The sequence below is a fragment of the Mus pahari genome, chromosome 18 (genome assembly GCF_900095145.1).
Source record: "Mus pahari chromosome 18, PAHARI_EIJ_v1.1, whole genome shotgun sequence".
Lineage (NCBI taxonomy): Eukaryota > Metazoa > Chordata > Mammalia > Rodentia > Muridae > Mus > Mus pahari.
The window spans coordinates 45492335-45515522 of NC_034607.1; the positions used below are offsets into that span (position 1 = coordinate 45492335).

The 23188-nt window shown below is 41.0% G+C and overlaps 1 protein-coding gene across 5 annotated transcripts in view; it reads left to right on the forward strand.

Annotated features, from left to right (window-relative positions):
• Window positions 1–2535: 2535 nt before the first annotated feature.
• The window catches only part of Rmdn2 (regulator of microtubule dynamics 2), a 64431-nt gene continuing 43778 nt past the window's right edge, over window positions 2536–23188 (forward strand). For all 5 annotated transcript variants that reach the window (XM_029531484.1, XM_029531486.1, XM_029531485.1 and 2 more), the window contains exons 1-2: window positions 2536–2867; window positions 9473–9940. In XM_029531484.1, the coding sequence (XP_029387344.1) occupies window positions 9489–9940 (452 nt within the window). In that variant the 5' untranslated portion in view covers window positions 2536–2867; window positions 9473–9488. The remainder of the gene's footprint in view (window positions 2868–9472; window positions 9941–23188) is intronic.

The following is a 23188-nucleotide window of genomic DNA, read 5'->3' on the forward strand; positions in this document are numbered from 1 at the left end:
TACTTTGTCTCATTAATCTTCAACTGTACTTGATTCTGGCCAAAGGATGAACTGACCTCGGTTTGTCAAGGACACCCTTCAACGGGGTCTCTCACAAGGACACCCTTAGTCATTATCTCTCCCGTTGAAAGAATGGAGGGGCTGAGTTACACTTTTCAGAATCCCTTTAATTCTGCTTTAGAGTTCTCTGAAGAACTCATGCAAGGACATGGCTAAAAGACTCTTCTGCAATTTCGGAAGAAACTTTATAGAATAAACAAGAAAAACTACTGACAGCCACCAAGTTAGGTTAGTATTGATCAGGGAAGCTATTGTTTAGGGCTTTCCTGGAACTTTTTTTTTTTCATTGAACAAAAGCATTTTTCCATGTGAGCTAAGTGTTCAGAGTTAAGAGTTCAGTTCCTCTTCCAACAAAAAGCATTGAGGGCTGGACCTTAAATAGCTGAAGTAGGTAATGGATACAGACTACATCATGATAGGCCTGCTGAGAACTGCTGCGGTAGGATGAGCCCAGTGTTCGATCAAACCTGGCCTATCCAGTGGGGCTTGCATGGGGTAAAGAGGATAGCTTTTCAAAGATTGGCTTGATTTTACCCCTAGGGCTGATGGTGTGGCTTGGACATGCTTTTCCCCCTTTGAAGATGTCAATGTCGTCCCCAGTAATGTTATTCATCTCACTAGATTTTTAAGAGGACAGAATAAGAGATTACATTTAAAGAATTAAGCCAGAGGAGCGTGAGAGACAGTTAATGGCTATTAAGAGCACTGGCTACTCTTTGAAAGGACCCAGAGCCACTTCCCAGCATCCACATGGTAGCTCACAACCACCTGTAAATCCAGCTCCAGGTGACCCAACCCCCTCTTCTAACCTATGTAGGCAATGCACACACACTGTACACAAACACACACGCAGGCAAAACATCCATAAACATAAAATAAAAACCAATAAATCCTTAAAAGAATGAAGCCAGAGAACTGGGTGTAAGATTCAACAGATGTTTTCCCTTTCTGCGAAATATTTCCTTCAAGCTATCTGAGAAATGCGGGTGGGTTTGCTCTTTGCAAATAGGAGTTGGAGACTTCATAACTGAACTTAAGTCATTACCGTTCAGTGTTGTTTACAATGAAGTTGAGATAAAAAAAAAAAAACTTTATATGTGAATGGGAAAAATCATGGAATGTGGGTTATAATAGTTGACTGCTATCAATCCTTGAGTTGTACAATAAAATTCCTATCAAATTCTTGATAAAAGGAAAAGTGTATCCGGCCAAGGAAACAGACAGGACACTTAATTGTCTTCAAACCAAACAGTTTGTTTCCCTCAATGGATGTCACAGGTGATAAAGGAATTAAAACTAACTCAGCAAGGAACACAAAAGGCACAGGCAAGCAGTAATTATGTCATAGGCACCAGAGTAGGCTGAAAGACAGTAGCAGTTTTATACTTCCTTAAACCCTTTATCCTTTCATAGAAGTTTTAATGCACGAATGAACCCGAGGGACAAGGAATGTGTCCAATAGCCTCTCAAGGGAAAGAGATCAAGGTTGGTGGGTTTGTCTTACACAAGTGGCCAAGAATAGTGTATTCCAGTATGAAAGGAACACCACGTATGGAGAGATGACAGGGTGGTTTGTACACAGAGGAGAATGACTAGAGACCTGTCCTATGAGGGTGTGCTGGGGCCTCTACAAGAGTACTCTCTCTTAACTAGAGCCATGTCTCCAGCTCCAGCACGCCATGCTTTTAGTAAACTGGCAGGAGCTAGGTTGTAATGAACTTGATTTCACACTAGAAAGAAAATAAAAAATTTATAATGTGAAATTGTATTCTCAAATTTCCTTCAATAAAGAATAGTATATTGTACAATCAACCCTGATTCTTTTTTACAGCGGTTTGGTGTAAAAAGAGTGCATCCATTTTTAATTCTGTTCAGTACACTGATGGGAACTTTAGTAATTAAGACTGTTCTCAGCTGGGCGTGGTGGCGCACGCCTTTAATCCCAGCACTTGAGAGGCAGAGGCAGGTGGATTTCTGAGTTCGGGGCCAGCCTGGTCTACAGAGTGAGTTCCGGGAGAGCCAGGGCTACACAAAGAAACCCTGTCTTGAACCACCCCTTCCCCCCCCCCCCCCAAAAAAAAAGACTGTTTTCATCAAGTCAAAAGTTTAAGTCAACCATGCTCCAAGTGTGAGCTATACAGGGGCATGTGAGCAGTTTTTAAAAGTTTGACGGAATTATCAGTATACGATCTGCAGAATGTGGAGCTGTGCAAACCTTCAACCCCAGCCATCTGAATCCGAGAAGACTGGTTTAGAACTGAAAGCAACTCAAAGCAGCAGGGGACAAAGAGGCTGGGAATTTGGTTCATAGAACATCAAAGTCAGGAAAACGAGAAAATGGTGCAAGCCGTCTGCGTTTGACGGATGGAAGGTTAAAAGTTGTGCCGTGGGGGTGGGGACGGGGGTGGGGTGAGCTACGGGAGGGGAGGACTTGGAAGCCATCGGTGGCAGGGATGGCCCAGCGGATGCGTCGGGTGGAGCGGGGCGGCTGCCTCCGAGCCGGCCTGCGGGGACGTTCTGCGGGGCTCAGCTTTCCGGGCCGAGAGAAGCAGGCCCGGAGGCCGGGGCTGAGCAGCGCCGGCGGCCGGAGGAGGAGGCGGGAGCCCCGGGCCGCTAGCGGCTCCTCCCCCGGCGCCTCCGCTATCTGGGTCAGACGCGAAGGCCACCACGCAGGACCTTGGGACCCGCAGGCTGCACAGGGTTCCGCTCACTCGGCCATCCTCTCCTGGCAAGCCCGCTCGCCCGCTCTCCCGCGGGCTCCGGTTCCCTGGCTCCAGCCCCCAGAGACGCCTGAGCGACGAGTTCCGGTGCGTACCTAGCCAGGGAAGGGGTACCTGGGCGAGCGGGGCTCGGCAGCCGGGGGCCGACGGGCGGTGGGGCGAGTGGAAGAAGGCGGTGGCACTTCCGGAGGTTGCTCCACTTCCGGGTCGCGGCCTCCCGCCTGGTGACCTGGGGCTACGGGCACTCCTGGCACCGTCCTAGAGGAGCCTGCGCCCTGGAGAGGTGGCTTCCTGACCCCCGAGCCCAGGCGACCACCACCGGAGCGGGCACCGCGCCTCTTGCTCCTGCCTCAGCCTCTCGCCAACCTTGTTCTCTTTGCGTGCTCCCCGAACTAAAAAAAAAAAAATTGGATTGTCTGCCTTTTTTTATACAAACATGGAAACTAGACTAACAGCACTGTTGCTAACGTTTGCAAATAAGTTGAATACTAAAAGCTTCCAAATTTAAATTATAGATAAGGAAACGCATGAAAGTCTGATGTTAGAATTCAATGGGAAAGTACTTGCATCGCTGTATACTCTGTAGCCCCCAGAACTCCGAACGTTGCCTTTGGAAGCTTGAAACTTAAAGCTGATTTGTAGAGCATAATGTTGCTTGACCCTCTTGGTCGGTTTCCTTCCCCTTATCCCAAGAACCAGCTGATGAATTCGTATGAATGTTTCTTAGGGGCTCGTTCTAAATATTCGAGTTACTTTAAGAATATTAATATCTAGAGGTAAAACTGAGACATGAACGCAATTTTTTCTTTTAAAAGCATTTCGTCGTGTCCTAGTTTTCTTGGAAGTCAACATTTCATTGTTTGACTAGGTGACTCGCTGCTAATAACCTTTGGTTGTGTACCGTATTAATTTTAGGTCATTTATACAAACATAATATCTATCGTTTTTTCATCATAAGTGATTTACAACTGGAACTTTGTAAAGTGATAATGGTTTGCATCTGAAATGCAAACTTGCATCTTAAAGTGAGTTGTAAAGTCTGCTCAATACATTTTAGTTGCCTTAGCTGTACTCAGTACAAGAGTATATTACTATAGGCAAAAGTATAAAAACAATATACGTAATTTTAGACAACCTTTTAAAGTACACTGTAGGCAAGCAGATTCTGATTTCCAACTTTTATAGTCTTCCTTGATCATTCGTGTCATACTTCAGATTATTGACACAAAAGCACACACCAAGTTCCTTCTTGTTTGTGCCTTACTATTTTTATTCAGGGTTTTCAAATCACTGACATAGAAGCACACAGAAGCATAAATTCACACACTCTGACATAAACGTTTCTAGTGGTGAGATTTTTTTTTTTAAACAAATGCCATGTCCAGTGAGTCTATTCTTCCCTGTGAATGTTCGTGGCTTTGACGCCTTACTTCACCTCTAACCATCTCTGCTCCGTCAGCGTTCCTGTCTGTCCTTGCTTGACGCTTTCTCTTTCCGCATGCCGCTGGCTAGATGTCTCTAGGATTTACGAAACAGGAAGCCAGAGGTAACCTTTCTCACTTCTTCAGTCTGATAACCCTCTGGGTAGATGACAGCAGATTGTCTGAAAAATAATAATGCCACTATTGTTTTGAGCTGCTTCAAAGAGATCATTTGGAGCCAGTGTAAACCCCCCCCCCCCAAAAAAAGGTAAAAGCTTGGCTGTTTCTCATGTGTTCAAACCTGATTCTGTCTTGGGGAAAAGGTCTTTTTCCTGGTCGATTTTTACTTCTGTTTATTTATTTACTAAATGAAAAAAAAAACAATCTTTCAGATCTTTCAGATGTGTGTGTGTGTGTGTGTGTGTGTGTGTGTGTGTGTGTGTGTGTTTCATAATGTAAAGTTCAAGGCCGGCCTGGTAGGACTAGATCAAAGAACTAAATCAGCATAAGAAAATTCCTTATGGTAGACTTCTTTTTTTGTTTTGTTTCGAGACAGGGTTTCTCTGTGTAGCCCTGGCCGTCCTGGAACTCACTCTGTAGACCAGGCTGGCCTCAAACTCAGAAATCTTCCTGCCTCTACCTCCCAAGTGCTGGGATTAAAGGTGTGCACCACCACTGCTCAGCCATGGTAGACTTCAAGATGGGCATGTGGGAATTCTTCATTAAGGGTGGGATGGGGCTGGGGATAGAGAGAGAGAAGGCAGGTACAGAATGAGTGTTGTTGGAGATCTAATGCTGGCTCTGATATATGCTAAGCAAGAACTGTACTTTTGAACTGTTCCCAGCCCTAGTATTTTATTCATCAATAAAAGGCAGAAACAAAAACCAGCCTTAAGATGATCAAGTTTGCTTCATGATTGGCCTGTAATATAGATGCGTGTCATAGTATGTGCTACCTTTTTATTTCTATTGCTTCTATCAAGGTAATTTAGTTTGATGTACTACTATAATGTTTATGGGGCCAAACAACAGTACTTATCAACAGCCTCATCTGTTACAAATGCATTAGAGTCGGCTATTGATGGGTTTCCTGGATGAGTGGGGGGAGCAGCTGGTTAGGTTTACAATTTCCAGGTATATCAATTAGTTCAGAGGATATTTGGGTTTAAAAGAGAAAAAGAAAAGAAAGGAAAAACTGACAAATGCTCTCCCATCAGACAGGCCAGATTAAGCACCAGGGTCCTCCCTGGAATTGGTTTAAGAAAGAGATTTTTAAACCAGTCTCATAGAGGTAATAGTCATCAAAATTTTAGGTAAGTTCTTACTTTTTTTTTAATGAGGTGGAGCATCCAAATTGGAAAGTAACTGTTGTCCATGCATATAGTTTAATATTATAAGAATCTTAAGACTCTATTTTTTTAACTTTTATTTATTTACTTAGTGGTGTGTGTGTGTGTGTGTGTAATAGCACAACTTGCAGGAATTGTCTTTTTCCTTCCTCTGTCGGGGAATGAGGATTGAACTCGGGTAGTTGAGCTTGGTAGCAAGTGCCTTTGCCCCTCAACTCCAATGAGAATGTGAAAAGAAGCATTCCTTTAAGCAGCCCTTGGCACTAGATTCCTGCTGCTTTCTTTTTGTAGCCCCCTTCCATGGGTCACTTAAATCATGACGTTTCGTTGGCCATGTGGTATACAGGAAACAATAATGCCTTGCTAGAATGCGGAGAATAGTATGGTGCTCGCTGTGCGGCGCAAGGTTTCAGGGATCCAACCTAACTCAGGATTTATGTCCATCTAGTATTTCCGCCCCAGCTTTCACACCTGGCTGTTTTAGACAAGAAACAATCAAAGAGAACTTTGATAAGCACCTACATTCTCCCACTTAACCTGAATTTCTGCTAACGTAATCTGCCTTTTCTTTCGTTACTGTCAAAGAGTGGTTTGTGCGGCTGAAGGTCAGCCTTGTGCTCATGCGCAGACCATCTCCTTTGCATTCTTATTTGGATCTTTACAATTCTCTACTGTTGCTTCAACTTTATCAACTTTGAATTTTAATTAAACTTTCTTTTTTAATTTTTTTATTATTATTTTCTTTATTTACATTTCAAATGCTATCCCGAAAGTTCCCTATACCCCCCCCTGCCCCTGCTCCCCTACCCACCCACTCCCACTTCTTGGCCCTGACATTCCCTTGTGCTGGGTCATATAAAGTTTGCAAGACCAAGGGGCCTCTCTTCCCAGTGATGGCCGATTAGGCCATCTTCTGCTACGTATGCAGCTAGAGACACAAGCTCAGGGGGTACTGGTTAGTTCATATTGTTGTTCCACCTACAGGGTTGCAGACCCCTTCAGCTCCTTGGGTACTTTCTCTAGCTCCTCCATTGGGGACCCTGTGTTCCATCCAATAGCTGGCTGTGAGCATCCACTTCAGTATTTGCCAGGCACTGGCATAGCCTCACAAGAGGACGCAATATCAGGGTCCCTTCAGCAGAATCTTGCTGGCATGTGCATTAAGAACTAGGTTTGGTGGCTGATGATGGNATGGATTCCCGGATGGGGTAGTCTCTGGATAGTCCATCCTTTCATCTTAGCTCTAAATTTTGTCTCTGTACCTATATCCTTTCATGAGTATTTTGTTCCTTATTCTAAGGAGGAATGAAGTATCCACACNNTNNTCNTNCTTGGTTTTCTTGTGTTTTGCNNAATGTATCTTGGGTATTCTAAGTTTCTGGGCTAATATCTGCTTATCAGTGAGTGCATATCTAGTGACTTCTTTTGTGACTGGGTTACCTCACTAAGGATGATATCCTCCAGATACATCCATTTGCCCATTAATTAAACTTTCATATTGGAAAATCATCTCTTCCTTGATCTTTTGAAACCATGTTTCTATATAATCCACATCTTTTCTCCTACTTGTTTTGTATTTAGCCATCCTTCAGGCCAGCGTGCCTGCCTTTGGTAAGTGAATATCTTTATTACTCCATTTTTATCCACCCACCCCACCCCAACACACACACACACACACACACACACACACACACACACACACACACATACTGGTTTATCAGTACCTTTATGGTTTTCTATTCCTTTCTTTGGACTCGCCCATACTTTGGACTGTTGTCTTGCCCCTTGCTTTCTAGTCTGTTATAAACCTATCGTGTGTTGTTGCCACTTTGGCTTCAATAGCAATTATTTTACAAGTGAATTTTAAAATGAAAAACCCGATTTTATGTTTGTCCGTCTATGCCGCCACTGGTGTGTGGTGCCCTCCGTGCCTGTTCACGGTTACTGTGCCGCTTGAAGAGCTTGCTCAGCTTTTCTTTTAGCACCTGTCACTTGGTCATAATAGTCTCTGCTTTTGTTAAACAATAAAACCCCAGTTTTGTTTTGTTTTGTTTGTTTGTTTGTTTGTTTGTTTTACCTTTAATATTGAAAGATATTCATTGGGTATAGAAATTTCAGTTGATAGGTTCTCCATCCCCGCCTCCACCTCCCAGCATGTTAAAGACACCACTTCATCCTTTTTCTTGTTTAAATGTCTCCTTCGTCACAAGCCATGGTAAGCCTTTTCCTTCTTCCCTATCCCCACTCCTCCCTCCTCCTTCTGGCTCTCTCCCCCACCCCACCCTCCATCCTTATCAGCAGAGTACTAGTCCACTTCAGTTTCTTACTCTGTTTGACCACGTTGACTTCTCTTTAATTTAGCAGTCGTTTGCTCCCCTTCGCCCGTTCTAAGCTCCTGTCCATCTCGGATGTTCTTGATACCCTCTGTCCTGCTTGTTAGCTTCTCCCCATTGTGCTGCATTTGGGGGTGACTTTTACTGCTGTGTCTTCGCGTGCACTCCTCTTTGTCCTTCCATGGTGTTTCCATTACTGTCAATTTTACTTCATAAAGCCTTTTCCCAGATATCTTAGTTTTCATTTCTAGAAATTCCAAGCAGTCGGACTTAACACTTTCTTTTTTTCTTCCCTCATCACGTGACTCTTTACCATGAATATATTTGTACATTTATAATATGGCAATATTTTAATTTATTCATAAGCGGCAAATATTTTAAATGATTGTTTTAAGGCCTTTGTTTGCTGATTAGATTGTCTCTGGCATTCTGCTTCTGTGCAAATCTGATAAATTCTTGCTAGGCATGGGACATTCTGGCTGTGCATTGGTGAACATTGTTGAATTCTGCATTTCTTTTCTGCTTATTTACACAGTATTGGACACTTTTATCTTTGACACTTAAATCACTTGTGAATCAATTTAATAGTTTGGTGGCTTATTTTTTAATTTTTGATCCATTTTGAATGGAGTCTAAATAGCATTAACTCTGAGGTTTCTTTGGAGCTCTCTGCCTCACATAGACTGTAGGCCTTCTTGACATCTTGAAGAATCTCAGTTCCGTGTGATTTCCGTGTGGGACCATTTTAACTGATACCTTCCAGGTAGTTGTTAATTCTCATGAAGTTATTCTTTACCAGCCCCGTAGAGTCTGTGTTTTTCCGACATCCTTCTCTTACCCCCTGCATGCTGGCACATACATACTGGACACTAGTTCCCGTAGACCCTAAAATTATCCATTTAGTCAAGTGAGACTGCCTGCCTGCTGTTTGTTTGTTCTATTTTCTTTTTTCTTCTTTCATAGTTTAGAAGTTACTTCCAACTGTGATCCAGGAGTCCCTACAGGAATTATTTCTTTCTGTCTGATCAGGATTATAGATAGCAGTGCTTTGATAATATGTTCCAAAGGTGGATGGCTTACAGCTATTTCAACCAATTTACTAGTAAACTTTAACACAAATAAATACTTCTAATAGACAAAATTGAAGTGAAACCAAGTTTGGGAGGTTCTAAGTATATTGATATACTTATACGCTAAGGAAGAGCTTCTTCTTACCCTTAACAATGAACTAAGCCCAAGAAACCTCACATGTTAATAACACAGAGAATAGCAGAGAAAACAAGAAAATCTAGAATTCTTAACGAATTGTTCCAAGCTGATGATGCTTTTGCTTCTGTTTCTCAAGCCCTTTAAAGTATAACTAAAGAACAAACTTTAGTTGACTATAGAGAGATAATAAAATCAGAATTAAAGACCATGTTGAATTAGACTTCAGTAATAGCCCTAATAATGCGATTTGGCTTGTGATTTGTCAGATTTTTTTTTTAATGACAAAGGGTTCATATTGCTTTTATTGACTGGAAAAGCATCATCTTTTTTTCCAGACAGAGAAACAAAATTCATTTCCATTCTCCCTTTTTTAATTTTAGAAATAAAAGCCCAGAAATGCCCCATTCCACAAACAAGGAGCTAATCCTTGGCATCATGGCGGGGACTGCTGGGATCAGCTTGCTGGCCTTCTGGTACCACAAGGTTCTCAAGCCAAGGACGACCATGAACTTCCCTAAGCTTCTTTCTCTGGGTAAGAAATTTGGTTCACTGACTCTGCCAGAGGAAGGCCACAGTGCACAAGGAGCATCAGTGGTCTTTCAAAGGAGGCAACTCCAGATCCTGGAAAAGCTAAACGAGCTACTGACCAACATGGAAGAACTTAAGGAGGAAATCAGGTTCCTTAAAGAGACAATTCCAAAACTGGAGGAATGTATACAAGATGAATTTGGAGGGAAGGTAACGGTTCATAAGATCAGTCCTCAGCACAGAGCTAGAAAAAAGAAGGTGACAACAGTTCAACGTTCAGCAACAAGTAACAGTTCGGAGGAAGCAGAAAGTGAGGGGGGGTAAGTGTCCTCAATGTGTCCCTTTGCGAACTGATTATCTCTCACATTACTGCTCTTATGTAGACAGATATGCATAGTCATTTGCTCTGCTATTAAAAGGAAATGAAAGGAATGTTTGTGTTCCTTTTTTTCTTTTATATATATAATATTTTATTATATTATATAATATATATTTATTATAATATAATTGTATTTACTATATTGTATTAAAATATATTTTTTTCTTGTTATATATGTATACATATATATATGTATACATATACATATACACGTGTATATAATGGCATCCTGTTGAAAAGACAGTTATTGTTTTCCAGAATAGATAACTTATTTTATAAGTTGGTTATTATAAATAACTGGTAGCATCCTGTAAGAGTTGGGAAGACATCATCATTTGACAAGATGGGTAACCTATTGTCTAATGTGAGTACTATGTGACTTTTATTAACAAACACCCTAGACCAATGTGGTGCAATAGAACTTCCTGTGATGTTAGGTGTTGCCCCTGTGCTACCCAGCACTGTAGCCGAAAGCATGTGTAACTCTTACTTAAAGTGTGGCTGTACACATGGGGAAAGGAACTTTTAACTTTAACTCATTGTAATTATAACTTTATTTCATGTAGTTAAATGTACCACTTGGAAGTAGTAGCTACTGAATTTTATTGCCGGTCTAGAGGATATAGATGTGATTCTGTTTCATCTCTACATGGGTTAATATCCTGAATCCTAACCCTAAGAACAAATATTTTCTGAGTCCAGAAACAAATGCTCTGAGAATTTACAACAGTGACCCTGGGTAGGGTTTTTGAAGAACAAAATAGCCAGGGGGTTTTGTTCGTTTGTTTTTTAGGGCTCTGTACTGAATGTGATAGGTTCTGGCATCCTTGAAAGTAGGGACCTTGCTTGCTTCGTGACAGTTACTTCTGTGTCTTCGCAGAGTAGGGGCCAATGAGAGTTTTTTAGCTGGACAGGTGATCCACACACTTTCTGTGGACATGGGAGGTGGCATCTGAAGGAAGAAGTCAAAGAGAATGGATGATGTAGCTCATGGTCAAGTGTCAGTCATCAAAGAGTATGGATGATGTAGCTCACGGTCAAGTGTCAGCCATCAAAGAGTATGGATGATGTAGCTCACGGTCAAGTGTCATCCATCAAAGAGTATGGATGATGTAGCTCACTGGTCAAGTGTCAGCCATCAGTGCTCAGTCCAGGATTGTTACATATCCTTTTGTATGCTGGTGGAATGACTGTGAAGTTTTGTAGTTGGAAAAAACCACAGGTGATAGATTCAGTCGTCATGTCTAAGAACTTGGGTGTTCCTGCACACTAGTTTTAAAATAGGCAAGTGAGATGTTTAGAGAGCACCTAAGATCCATTGGAAAGTGTAAATCAGAATAGAGACCCAGGAATTTTCATGAGGATGGGTAAGAAATGCCTAGTGCTCTAATAGTGAACAGAAATCTACCACAACACCACAGGGCATCTCTGAAAGGTAGAGACCACCAAGCTGACGCCTACCCTGACTGCGTGGAAATCTGGGGCAGTCTTTCACTGGGAATGCTGGGTAAGGTTTGCGCAGTCTCCTCACATACAGGACATGTTGGAGCTATAGTCTGAGAGGAGACCTGGAAGCTGGTGTAGGAGTGCATGCAGTTTAAAGTGGTGAGTGGCCTATACTCCTAAAACCCTGTCTCGATGGATTTAAGCCTGCTTGCTCAGGAAATGTTAACACTCTAGAAAGAGAAGCAGCCCTCCTCCAGCTCAGGACAGATAAAAGGAAGATAATTACAGGATATTTACAAACTCTAAATATTGAGGTAAGTATGCAAGAAATAGGAGTTCAAGGAAGATTTATGAAAATTATGAATGACAGCTGTCATTAATATATCAAAACTAAGACACAGGCACTGAAACCGTACCTCCTCTAGCTTGATCATGGGTGTTTTTGTTAGCAATAACTATAATACAGTCCTCGTAACAGACTAGACTGGTAAATGCACTAGACTAAGTAAATGGCAGAAACCCTTTCCTATCTAATGCTGCTTTAGAACAGTTTTTAAGCAAAAATAAAAATCATATTTTAATTTAGTTTTTAATGAGATACAAAAAGATGTATCCTGTTTCAGTAGATAAATATCTGTAAGCTAGTCACCTCCCTAAAACCTTCTCTCTCGCTTTGGAACTTGCCTCTTCTCAACCAGATTCCCACAGGGGACTCTTTAGCCACCACAAGTATTTCAGAGACCCCAGGGGGGAAAAAAAAAAAACAGTAAGTACAGGCATATACCAACCTTTGGGTTGTGCTCACTCAGGGATAACAAAATCAAGCCTGCTGAGAGCTCACCAGCTTGCATCAGTTTACTGGAGAATCCTTTAATCCTTTGATCTCTGTGAGCTGAAATGCAGACCTTGCCTTTGTAGGGTGGGGTGCTTGGTGTTGTTTTTGGCATTTCTATTGTACATTTATTGGCTTCTGTCAGGTCAGTTTGGTGTTGAAATTCATGTCTAGGCTTCCAGGCAAACAGACTCTGACTATAAGGGATGATTTTGTATCCCTCAAAGTTGTTATAGTTAGAAAATGACTTTTTTCAGATCTACTAACAATGTGACATTGTAATTGAGATCTTTTCTTTAGGAGGTGCCCCTGATCTTCATCTTCATGCAAGCTTTGACAGTTTCCTTGTCTTCTCTGGGTGCTTGTGTTCCTATATACAAGGAATAACTGGGATTTTGTTCCTAAAAATTACAGAAATGACATTTTGTGATGCATTGGCTTTTTTGTAGCTGTTTATTCATTATTTTTTTTTTCTGTTTTGAGGCTGTCTCATGTTGATACATGTAAATGTGTTCGTTTGAAATGTGGTCCTGCATCCCATTGACGGGCTCTTGGTCTCTCTTGTTGGTGAATATTTAGAGCATCATTTGTTTGCTCCTATAAGTAATGCTTCAGTGAATACCCTTAGAATTCCTTAGACACATGTAGGTTTTTGAAGCATGTGTTTGAAGTGCTGACTTAGAAGCCACATGTATTGGTTATATGTATATTAATGAATCTTTAAAACACCCCCAGTTCACAAACCTGTATCTATGAGAATGCTTATTGTCCTGTATTAACACTTATAACGTCGGATTTTAAACTTCAGTCAAATTTATGAAGACGAAATGTTAACAAATAATTTTCAAATTTGTACTCCCCTGAACCTTCATTATATTGAGCATATTGTCGAATGTTTTTGGTTTGCAAATAAACCTTCTCTTTCATGATGGGGGAAGGGAGAAAGAAAAAGAGAAAGAGAAGGGAAGGGCTAGGAGAGAGAAACTGAACATAGCTGAAGTCCCTCGTATTCACTGACTGTGTCTACTCCGTGCCAGGCACTGTCTGAACTCTGGAGGCACAACTGAGAACAAAACAGGCCTGTAACTTCCACCAGTTTTCTTAAGATGAAGCAGGATGTTGAAGAGGAACGGTCTCAGGCATTTTAACCAGAACCCCCCAAAGGTGAAGGACCACACAAAACATTTCAAGTGCTTAGCGTTGGTGTAATTAGGTGCTTGCTTGACCTACGTGGCAAGGACAAGAACTTGCTGAGAGACAGTGCTCAGTGTCTGCAGCTGTGAAAGGAGACCGGTGCAGAGTGGAGAAGTTCTGCCATCGTTGACCCCCATCCCAGCAGTGTGCTTGCAAAGCCCAGATCCTGGAGGAATGGGTGTTGTTGCTAAAGCACATGTGCAGTGTGGGCAGAGAGAAGAGCAGCATGCATGGCCTTCTGGAGCCAGTGTTACTGGCATAGGTGGAAGCGAACTCAAGCGAGCCAGCAAAGGACCTGAGAACTGTTGGAACAAGTGTGTGCTCAGGTAAGAGAACCGGGCAGAACCATCCCAGCCCAGAGCAGACCAGCAGAGGACTGAGGAGCCAAGGAAGGGTAAGCTTTCAGGAGCAGCAGTGCGGCCGTCTGCTTCCATCCATCCGACACAAGCATGTACCCAAACCTGAATTATTTTCTTAAAGTGTAGGTAAGGCTAGTATGATGGCCCAGAGGGTAAAGGCCTTTGCCACACAAGCCTGACAAGCCACACAAGCCTGACAACCCAGGTCCAACCCCTGGAACCCAAGGTGGAAAGAGACAACCAACTCCCAGAGGTCGTCCTGTGACCTCTACCTACATGCCATGACGTCATGGCATACACACCCCACCCTCAGACAAACACTCAGTAACAAATAAAACTATTTTAATTAAAAATGTGGTACATAGCGTGTGTCGTGTTGTTTTAAGTTTTAATTGAGATGATACAGGGCAATGTTTTGCACCCTGTCTAGTCTGTGGTGAGTTCTGCAAAATATCAATATTTTATCAGTTAGAAGGGAGCAGACAGGTCTGCAGATGCAGCTTAGTGTTTGTGAGGCACCTGCCTACCAATTGCAAGCCTGTGGACCGCGTCCCCAGCACCGGAAGCAAGGGAGGAGGGGAGAAAAGGATGAAATGTATCAGATGCACTAAAACGTGGTCAGGAAGTTTCTGCAAAGAGTTAGGAAGTAAAGAGACCCAGAGTCTGTCTCATGTCCCCAGCTTTCCCACTGGACTGTGAAAATTGCTACGGACAGTTAGTCTATGGCCATGACCCGAAAAAACAGGTGGTGCTTTTTAAATGTCTCCTCCCTGGTTTATATATATTCAGTACAAATTCTTTAGAGTCACTTTACCACTTCACTGGATATAAAGGCATCGGGAAACGAACATTCAAGAGGAAGAAGGGGGGATTGGGAGACCAGGAATGTAGAAGATGGCTGGAGAGAGGCCGTCCCAAGGAAAGAACTGGCAGAAAAATCCATGATCTCCTTCACTTAACTGCAATTTTAGCTCTTAATTTATCAGCTGACTCCCTGAACATAATGAAATCAGAATCCATACTCCGGAGCCACAGAGCCTGCTGCTCTTCAGAAAGGCGAGCCACAGAACGATTTTATTCTAGAGCAATGTTAGTGGGTTCTAGAGTCTCTGTTCTTCCATTCTGGGTTGTTGCCATGGCAACTACACACGCAGCTTCAGTATTCAGTCTTCTGACCTGTTCCACCTACACAGGGCATTTTACGTCTCATGAATGATGGCCTAGAAGGGAAAGACTTACTCTGGATTAAATTCAGTATGGGAAAATGCTTAAGGTATGCCTTAAAGACAAAGCAAAATAAAGCAAAACGCACGTGTTGCACGTTTTTGTGTGCCAAAGAAGGTTGGATAGACAAAGCCCAGGTAGTGTCGCCTTTAGTTCCCCACAGAAGCTGGAGATCTCTGTGTTTAGTTGAAGTGTCTTCCCACCCCACACAGACTTTTGCTTCACCCATGGCAGATACGTTAAAATGTAGTCAATGGAATATAGGTTTGTTTTAGTTAATTCCCTTCAAATGGAAGTTTAATAGTCTCAGAGAGATACTGTGGTGTGTCTGGGGTTGGGGGGGGGCAGTAAACTCTCTGGGGACCTGTTATGCCTTATATAATTTTATGTTTCTCTTTATTTTTCTTCCTGCCTGCATCCCTGATTTTATCACTCTCCCAACCCCTGAGCTTTAGCAGAGTGGGTGGGCTCTTGGAAGGAGATGATCTACCTTTCTGTGCATTCTTTTGGATACACCTGTGTGGCCATTAAACTTAGCCAAACTATTTTCAAATTAGCTGTTGTCTCCCATTGGTATGGTAGATATTATTCTTTAGAAAGTTTTCTAGGTCTCCATTCAGCTCCCCGTTTGCTTTTTCTTCTTCATTTGACCCCCCCTTTTCATTCTAGCTGCTGGAAAGTGGACCAGTGCTTCCAACCAAATCATGAAGATCGAGTTACTCTACAACGCATGTATCCTGGATCCTCTCATGTGTTACAATCAAAAGTGGCTCTGGGTCTTATAACATGTCGTCCTTCTTCAACATGTAAGATAGGTAGAAAATTCTCTTCCTCCTCAAGTTCAGCTACACGCTTATGTCCGTGTAAAGGAAGACATACTTTACTGCAGAGAATCCAAAAGAGTAAACGACAGGGAAGTAGAGTTAACTTTGATTCTCAGGAAGACTTAACTTCCAGTACCACGAATTCTTCAGATCAGTTCACTTTGATTAAATCTCGAAAATATTTTTCTTCCCGCAAGCTGAGTATAGTTTCCTGCCACAGGAATAGTGTTAACTATGATACTCCACGAGGTAGTCTGTCTCATGGAAATGAAATTCAAGGCTTCTCTAAAAAGTCAACTAGCACTGGTGCTCAAAAACGTATAAGTTTCTCTGATCCCGACCATGTCAATAGATACTTTGCCAATCTGGAAACAAAACCCGGTTCTTCAGGCCACTGGAGTGCTGAGAGAACGTTTTACCCACCAAATCTAACAACATCTCTCTTCTCTCTTCCAACTGTTATGTCTTCTTCCAGTCAAGTAAATGTATCTGTTGCTGATAGCCAAGAGCACAGACAGCTAAAGGTTTCTGAGGATGCCCTTCATCACAGGTCTCAGAGTCAGAGTGGAAATGACTTTCCAGCTGGTTTGGAACAGCACCTGTCTTCTGCCAGCTTCCTCCAGGATGAACTTTCTTCACTGTACCAAACTGTCAATAGTTTAACTGTTGAAGTTACCTCGGGCTCCTTTGAAGAAGAAAGCTTTGCCACCCCACCTCTAGATGAAGATATACCTTCACCTATTGAAATGGATGAAATAAGGTCATCTCAGGTTTTCCTTTCTCTGAGAAGGGCAGCTCAAATTGGAAAATTTCCCAGCAATCTCTCTCCAAAGACGATAGAAACGAGTATTCAGTTCTCTTGAAACCTGTTCTTACACAGATGTGCTATAGAGTGTGGGGTGGGAGGAAGATTTCTATATGGCAGGTTTGAATGTAATAGTGTGGTTTTGAAAGTTTGTAGACATTATTAGAATGTAGAAGCCAAAGATGATTTCATGTTCCAAAGATTGGCTAGTCCTGAATTTCTAAATTTATAAATTTCATAAAATATTGTGGTTTGAAAATGACACCAAGTTTTTCTGTGTAAATTACCTGAATGTCATACATCCTTAGAGTACAGTGCCTCCTTTGATTCTGATCCCTAGAGATGGTAATATAATATATATAATCTATAGAGTTATCATGATTGACTCATACATTTTCATTTGTATCAATGAGTACTTATCATATTTCCCACTCAGAGTTTTCATTAACAAGAATTAAACAGTGATGTAATGGAAAATGTAGATTATTTAGTACCCAGATTTTTAATTTACATTATTTGGGGAATCCATATGTGGTACATGCCTGGTATGTGTGGGGAGGCCAGATGTCAACCTCTAGGAGGTAATTCTCTCTACCATGTAGGTCGCAGATGTCAAATGTTTATATTTTGGTATAATCCTGACATAGTCATCTACTTTAATATTTTTCTTTCATTACCTATCCATTGGGTATTATAACCAAGAAATTATTAATTCACTGACATAAGGATATTGTCTTATGTTTCCTCCTAAGGGTTGTATAGCTTAGTTTTGCAGTTAGGTCTTGGTATGTTTTGGTGTTATTTTTGGCTATGATACTGGTTAAGGATCTCAGGACACAATATTTTAAAGATGTGTTTACCAATTTCTTTGTGTATGAAACCCAGCTAGTTACATGGGTACTGACTTTGGACCTCACGGTTGTACAGTAAGCTGATTGTCTTACTGCTGGTCATCGCTCTAGCACCTAAGGACATGTTATCGAAACTGATGCTTTTGCATGCAGAAATACAATTTTCCCAACATTACTTGTTAATGATACTGTTCTTTCTTCATCATTATGGTCTTGATATATGCCTAGTCGTAGAGTAGCTGTGTTATACAGTAGTTCTAACTTTAATTTGAGGAACTTTCAAACTTTGCCTAATGTCTGTATGAATTTGTGTTTCACCAGCAGTGAATAAACTCCTCTTTCCCACATCCTCTCCAGACTTCCTTCAGGTTTCTTGATGACAGCCACTTTGACTGGGGTGGAATGGTATCTGAAAGCAACTTTAATTTGCATTTCTTGGATGACTAGAGATGCTGAGCACTCTTTAAATAGTATAAATTAGGTGACAAGGAAGGACAAAATTCAGGCACGACAAGTGATCACTCAAGAGGATATAAAACTGATTGTTTCCTTGTTTCTGCTAGGTCATGGTGTTGTGGTATTTGTGTGTGTGTGTGTGTGTGTGTGTGTGTGTGTGTGTGCTGGATAGCTGCATGAAAATATAGTTGATAGTAAAGCACAAGGCAGTATGAGAATCTCCATGGCTTCAGCACAGTTGTTCAACTGTGCAGGAGCCACTGAGACACACAGAGTCCAGCCAAGGCAAGTGCTGGAGTGGCCATCTCATCCTAGTTCTGGGATGGTTTTATATGAGTTCATTATAATCAGTGGCTTTACTTAAAAAGGATTAAAAGTAACATAGTCTTGGACCCTTGTCAAAATCATTTGACCATATACTTAATGTGTGTGTTTACTCCTGGTCTGTGTTCTGTTCTTTTGGTGTGAGAAGTGTGTTTTTATGCTTATATCACAGTGCTTTGAGTCTATTGTCTTGTGGTAAATTTGAAACGAGAAATGTGAGATCTCCAACACTGTTCATATATTCAAGATTGTTTTGACCACCAGGTGTTCCTTGAGATTTCAAATGAATTTCAGGATAGATTTCTATATTCTGCCAGATTATTATTGATATTTTAAGATGGACCACATTGAATCTATAGACTATTTTGGCATAGTATTGGCAACTTAATATTAAAACTACAAACATGAGGAATTTCTTTTCATTTTTTTATACTCTTTGAACAATATGTTATAAGGATACATATCACCAAGCACAGTAGTTCACACTCATAATTCCATCTATTTGGGAAACTGAGGCAGGAGGATTGCTTGAGTACGAGTTTGGGATCATGGTGCAAATCAGGTGTTGACACTAAGTTCAACATCAATGTGATGACTTCCTAGGAGTGAGGTTCCCTAGGAAGGACGGGACAAACCCAAGTCAGAAACAGAGCAGGTCCAACTCTTAGGACAGAAGTCGTTAAACTCCCTAGATTAATCTTTATTTTATTCTTTGAGATGCTATTAGAAACAGAATCAGTTTTTGCACTTTACCTTTTATGTAGATCATTACCAATGCATAGGACAGCTGAGTCTTGTTTGTTGTATCTTCAGCTTTGCTGCATGAATTTGTTAGAGATTATAGTGTGTGTGTATGCCTGTGTGTATGCATGTGCCCTTGTATACATATGTGTGCATGTGTGAGAGCATGTATATATATATATATATATATATATATATATATATATATATATACACGTGTATATATATATGTGCGTGTGTGCATGTGTGTATATGTATATTATAATATGTGTGCATGTGCATATGTACTTGTGTGTGTGCATGAGTATATGTGCATGTGTAACATGCTTGTGTGTGTGTGTGTAATATTTGGGTTTTGTTTGTTCCCTACATATAAATCATATTAGCTGTGAAAAGAAGATAACTTTTCTTCTTCCACTTCCTTTTGAATACCTTTTGTTTCTTTATTTTGCCTAACTGCTCTGGGTAGGACTGTATGTGATTTACTGGACCGCCCTTGTGAAAGCAAGCACTTTCATCCTCACTAACTGGTCTAAAGGGACAGATCTCCGTCTTTCACCACTGGGCGCGTTAACCACTGTGCTTCTCAGATGTAGCCTTTGGTACATCGAAGCAATTTTCTTCCACTTTTATCATAAAACATTCCATTTTGCCAAGTACTTTTTTTCTTTGCAAATGAAAATGATACTTTGGAAATGATGCTGTGTTTTCTATTTGCATTCTCTTGCTATATTATATATTATGCTGTTTTATTTTCATGTATTAAGTTATCCTAACATCCAAGATAATAAATCCTACTCTGTCGTGGGCTATAGTCGTTCGTAATGTGTAGTTAAATCCTGTTTGCTGGTACTTGAAAATGTTTGCCTAAATATTCATCAGAGACAATAATTGTCTATAGTTTTCATTTCTGGTGGTATCTTTGTCTGATGTTTCTATCAGAGCAATGCTGATCTCATAGACTACATCTGAGTTGTTTGCTCACTTCAATTGTTGGGGCAGTGGGGAGGGTTCAAGAATGCTGCTCTTAATTCTGTTTTAAATGTGTGGTATAGCTGGGCCTGGTTAAACATGCTTTTAATCCCATAACTCAGGAGGTAGAGATTTTATTAAGGCCAGCCTGGACTTTGTAGTGAGTTTCAGATCAACTAGGGTTGCACAGTGAAACCGTCTCAAACAAAACAAAGAATTTGGTAGCATTCATGGAAACCATCTGGCCCTAGCCTTTAGACTTACCGGGAGCTCTGATTACTAATTCACAATCTCCTTGCTTGGTTCAAATGTTAAGAGTTTCGGTGTCTTCCTGATTCAGTCTTGCATGTTTTGAGAAAATTTCCCATTTCATAAATTTTCTGTGTTTTCCTGATTCAGTCTAGTACTTGTGAGTTTTGAGAAATGTGCTCACTTCATCTTGGTTATTTAGTGTGTGTCCACATCAATTCTGCTTTCAATCCTATTTCTATAACACCAGAAGTAATATCTATTTCATTTTAGTTGACTTTCCCTTTTGTTTACTGTCAGTCAAAACTTACAAATTTTGCTGTTCTTTCTAAAGAGCACATTCTTTTTCTGTTGATGTTTTTCTTTATCATTTTTCTAGTCTCTCTTGTTTATTTCCATTCTAATCCCTATTGGGTGTTTGTTTGTTTTTGTTTTGGGGGTTTTGGAGTTTTCTGTGAGTTGAGTTTGTTCTAATTTCTCATAGTGTACATTTAGATTGGTTTTTTTTTGAACCTTCTTTATTAATGTAAGAATTTTTAGCTATAAATCTCCTTTTATCTCTGCTGTGTTCATGGAATTTGGTGTACTTTCATTTGCATTCAACTTGACATCTTGTAGTGGCCCTTACGGTTTTACATTTGGCCTACTGGTTGTCTGATATGGACTGAGGAGATGGCTCAGTCAGTAAAGTGCCTGTCACACAAACCTGAGGCCCCAGCACCCATGTGAGAAGCTTGTTGTGGTGAGCCCACACTTGTAACCCCAGCACTGGCGAAGCAGAGACGGGTAGTTCCCTGGGAGCTTGCTAGGCATTGGCCTAACCTAATCAGTGCGCCCAAGGAACCAGTGAGAGACCTTTCCCAACACAACAAGGTATGCCAGCAAGATGACTCCATGGGTAAAAGCTCATGCCACAAGCTTAACCACCCTGAGTCTGAGCTCCACAGCGCTTTCCTCTGACCTCCACACCATGCTGTGGTGTAAGAGCACCACATATACACATACATAATAGCTATAGCTAACAAACTAAAAGATCCGGAGGAATGACATCCATGTCTGTCTTTTGGGCTCCACATGTATATATTACACATGCACCCGGATACACATGTATGTACATACATACACGCACCTGGATACATATGTATATACATATACACATGCACCTGGATACCGTGAAAACAACCTGCCCCACCTACACATTCATACATACACAAAGAACATCATGTTAAATTTCTAAATATCCTTGGATTTTCAGTCTTCTTTCTGTTGGTTTCTGGTTTCATGCTACTGTGATCAGAATGAGGGCCTATAGCAGATATGATGGTGATGCAGTCGCATGAATCCCAAGAGACAGAAAAGACAATGTATGCGTTGCAAATATTTCCAAATTCATTAAGACCTATTTTGTGGTGTAACATATGATCTGTCTTAGGAATGTTTATCCCGAGAAGCGTGTAGTCTGTTATTGTATAGAGGCCTTATTTGGCTCATGGCCTACAGTAATGTTTACATCATTTTCAATCAGTTTTCTTCCTGAAATGCTATTGTTTCATTCATTACTAAAAGTAGGACATGAAGGCTGGAGATGTAGCTTGATGGCAGAGCATTTGCATGGCATGTGTGGGGCTCTGGTTTCAGTAGCTCGTGCTACAAGAAGAGGCTCTGCAGGACACTGACATCCTTTTTACTCCTGGTCTGTTACTTTCCCCTTCAATTCTGTCAAATTTGCTTTATATATCCAGAGGCTGTGATGTCTGGTACATAGATCCCTGTTATTGTTATTTATCCTTAATAAATTGATCATTTTCCTATACATTGTTATCTTTTTAAATTATTTTTTGAGATTATAATGTGGTTACATAATTTCCCCCTTCCCATGCCTCCCTCCATATCCTTCTATATATTTCTCCTTGCTTTCCTTCAGATTCATGGCCTCTTTTTTCATTAATTGTTTTCATATCCGTATATGTGTACATATGTACATATTCATATACATGTATCTATTCCTAAATATAACCTGCTAACTCCATATGGTGTTACTTGCGTGTATGTTTCAGGAGTGAGCATTTGGTGTTCAATATTCATTAGGCATGGCTATGTCCCCCTCTCAGCCCAGCATCCCTTAGTTGCCTGTGGTTCTGTGTGTAGGGTTGAGGGCTCATGGTCTTCCCTATCTACTTTGTTCGTTGTTGTCCTTGACTGACTCATGTGTAGGTAGTCATGTTGGTGAGACTTTATGGGTACAGCAAATTCCCTAGTCCTCTGGCTCTCTCAGTCTTTTCAGTCCTTCTGCAACATTCCCTGTCCTTATGTACGAGAGTTGTTTCGTAGATGTATCCACTGGGCAGTAGTAGCACTCATATTTTGCTGGTAACCAACAGCTCTCTAATTAGAATTAAGTTCTATTCAACAAAAGGGAAACCATGCCTAACACTGCAAACCATTCCAACTACCCAGGGCTAGTGAAGTCATGGGCCTTAGATCTTCTCTTGGAGAAGAACCTACCACCATCACTTTACTAAGTGAAACCCTAACTACACTCTAAATATTTGTCCTTATACCCACAGATAAGTATAAGCCTCACCACTCATCAAGAAATCATCTTGTCATAGATGGAGACCATCACAGAAAACCATAACTAATCAAAATGCAGAGTTAAATAACCCAGTCCCAGTGTTGTTTGGCATTTGTCACAGATTTTGACTTTACATCTATTGGAGAAGTTACTTTTAGCCTATTTTAGTCACCGTTTACATAGAGTATCTTTTTCCATTTTTGACCTTTAACCTGTTTTATCTTTAGAGTTTTGTAAGCATCATATAATTGGATCCTGAATTTTTTAAATCTATTTTACACACACACACACACACACACACACACACACACACACACACACACACACACACACACAT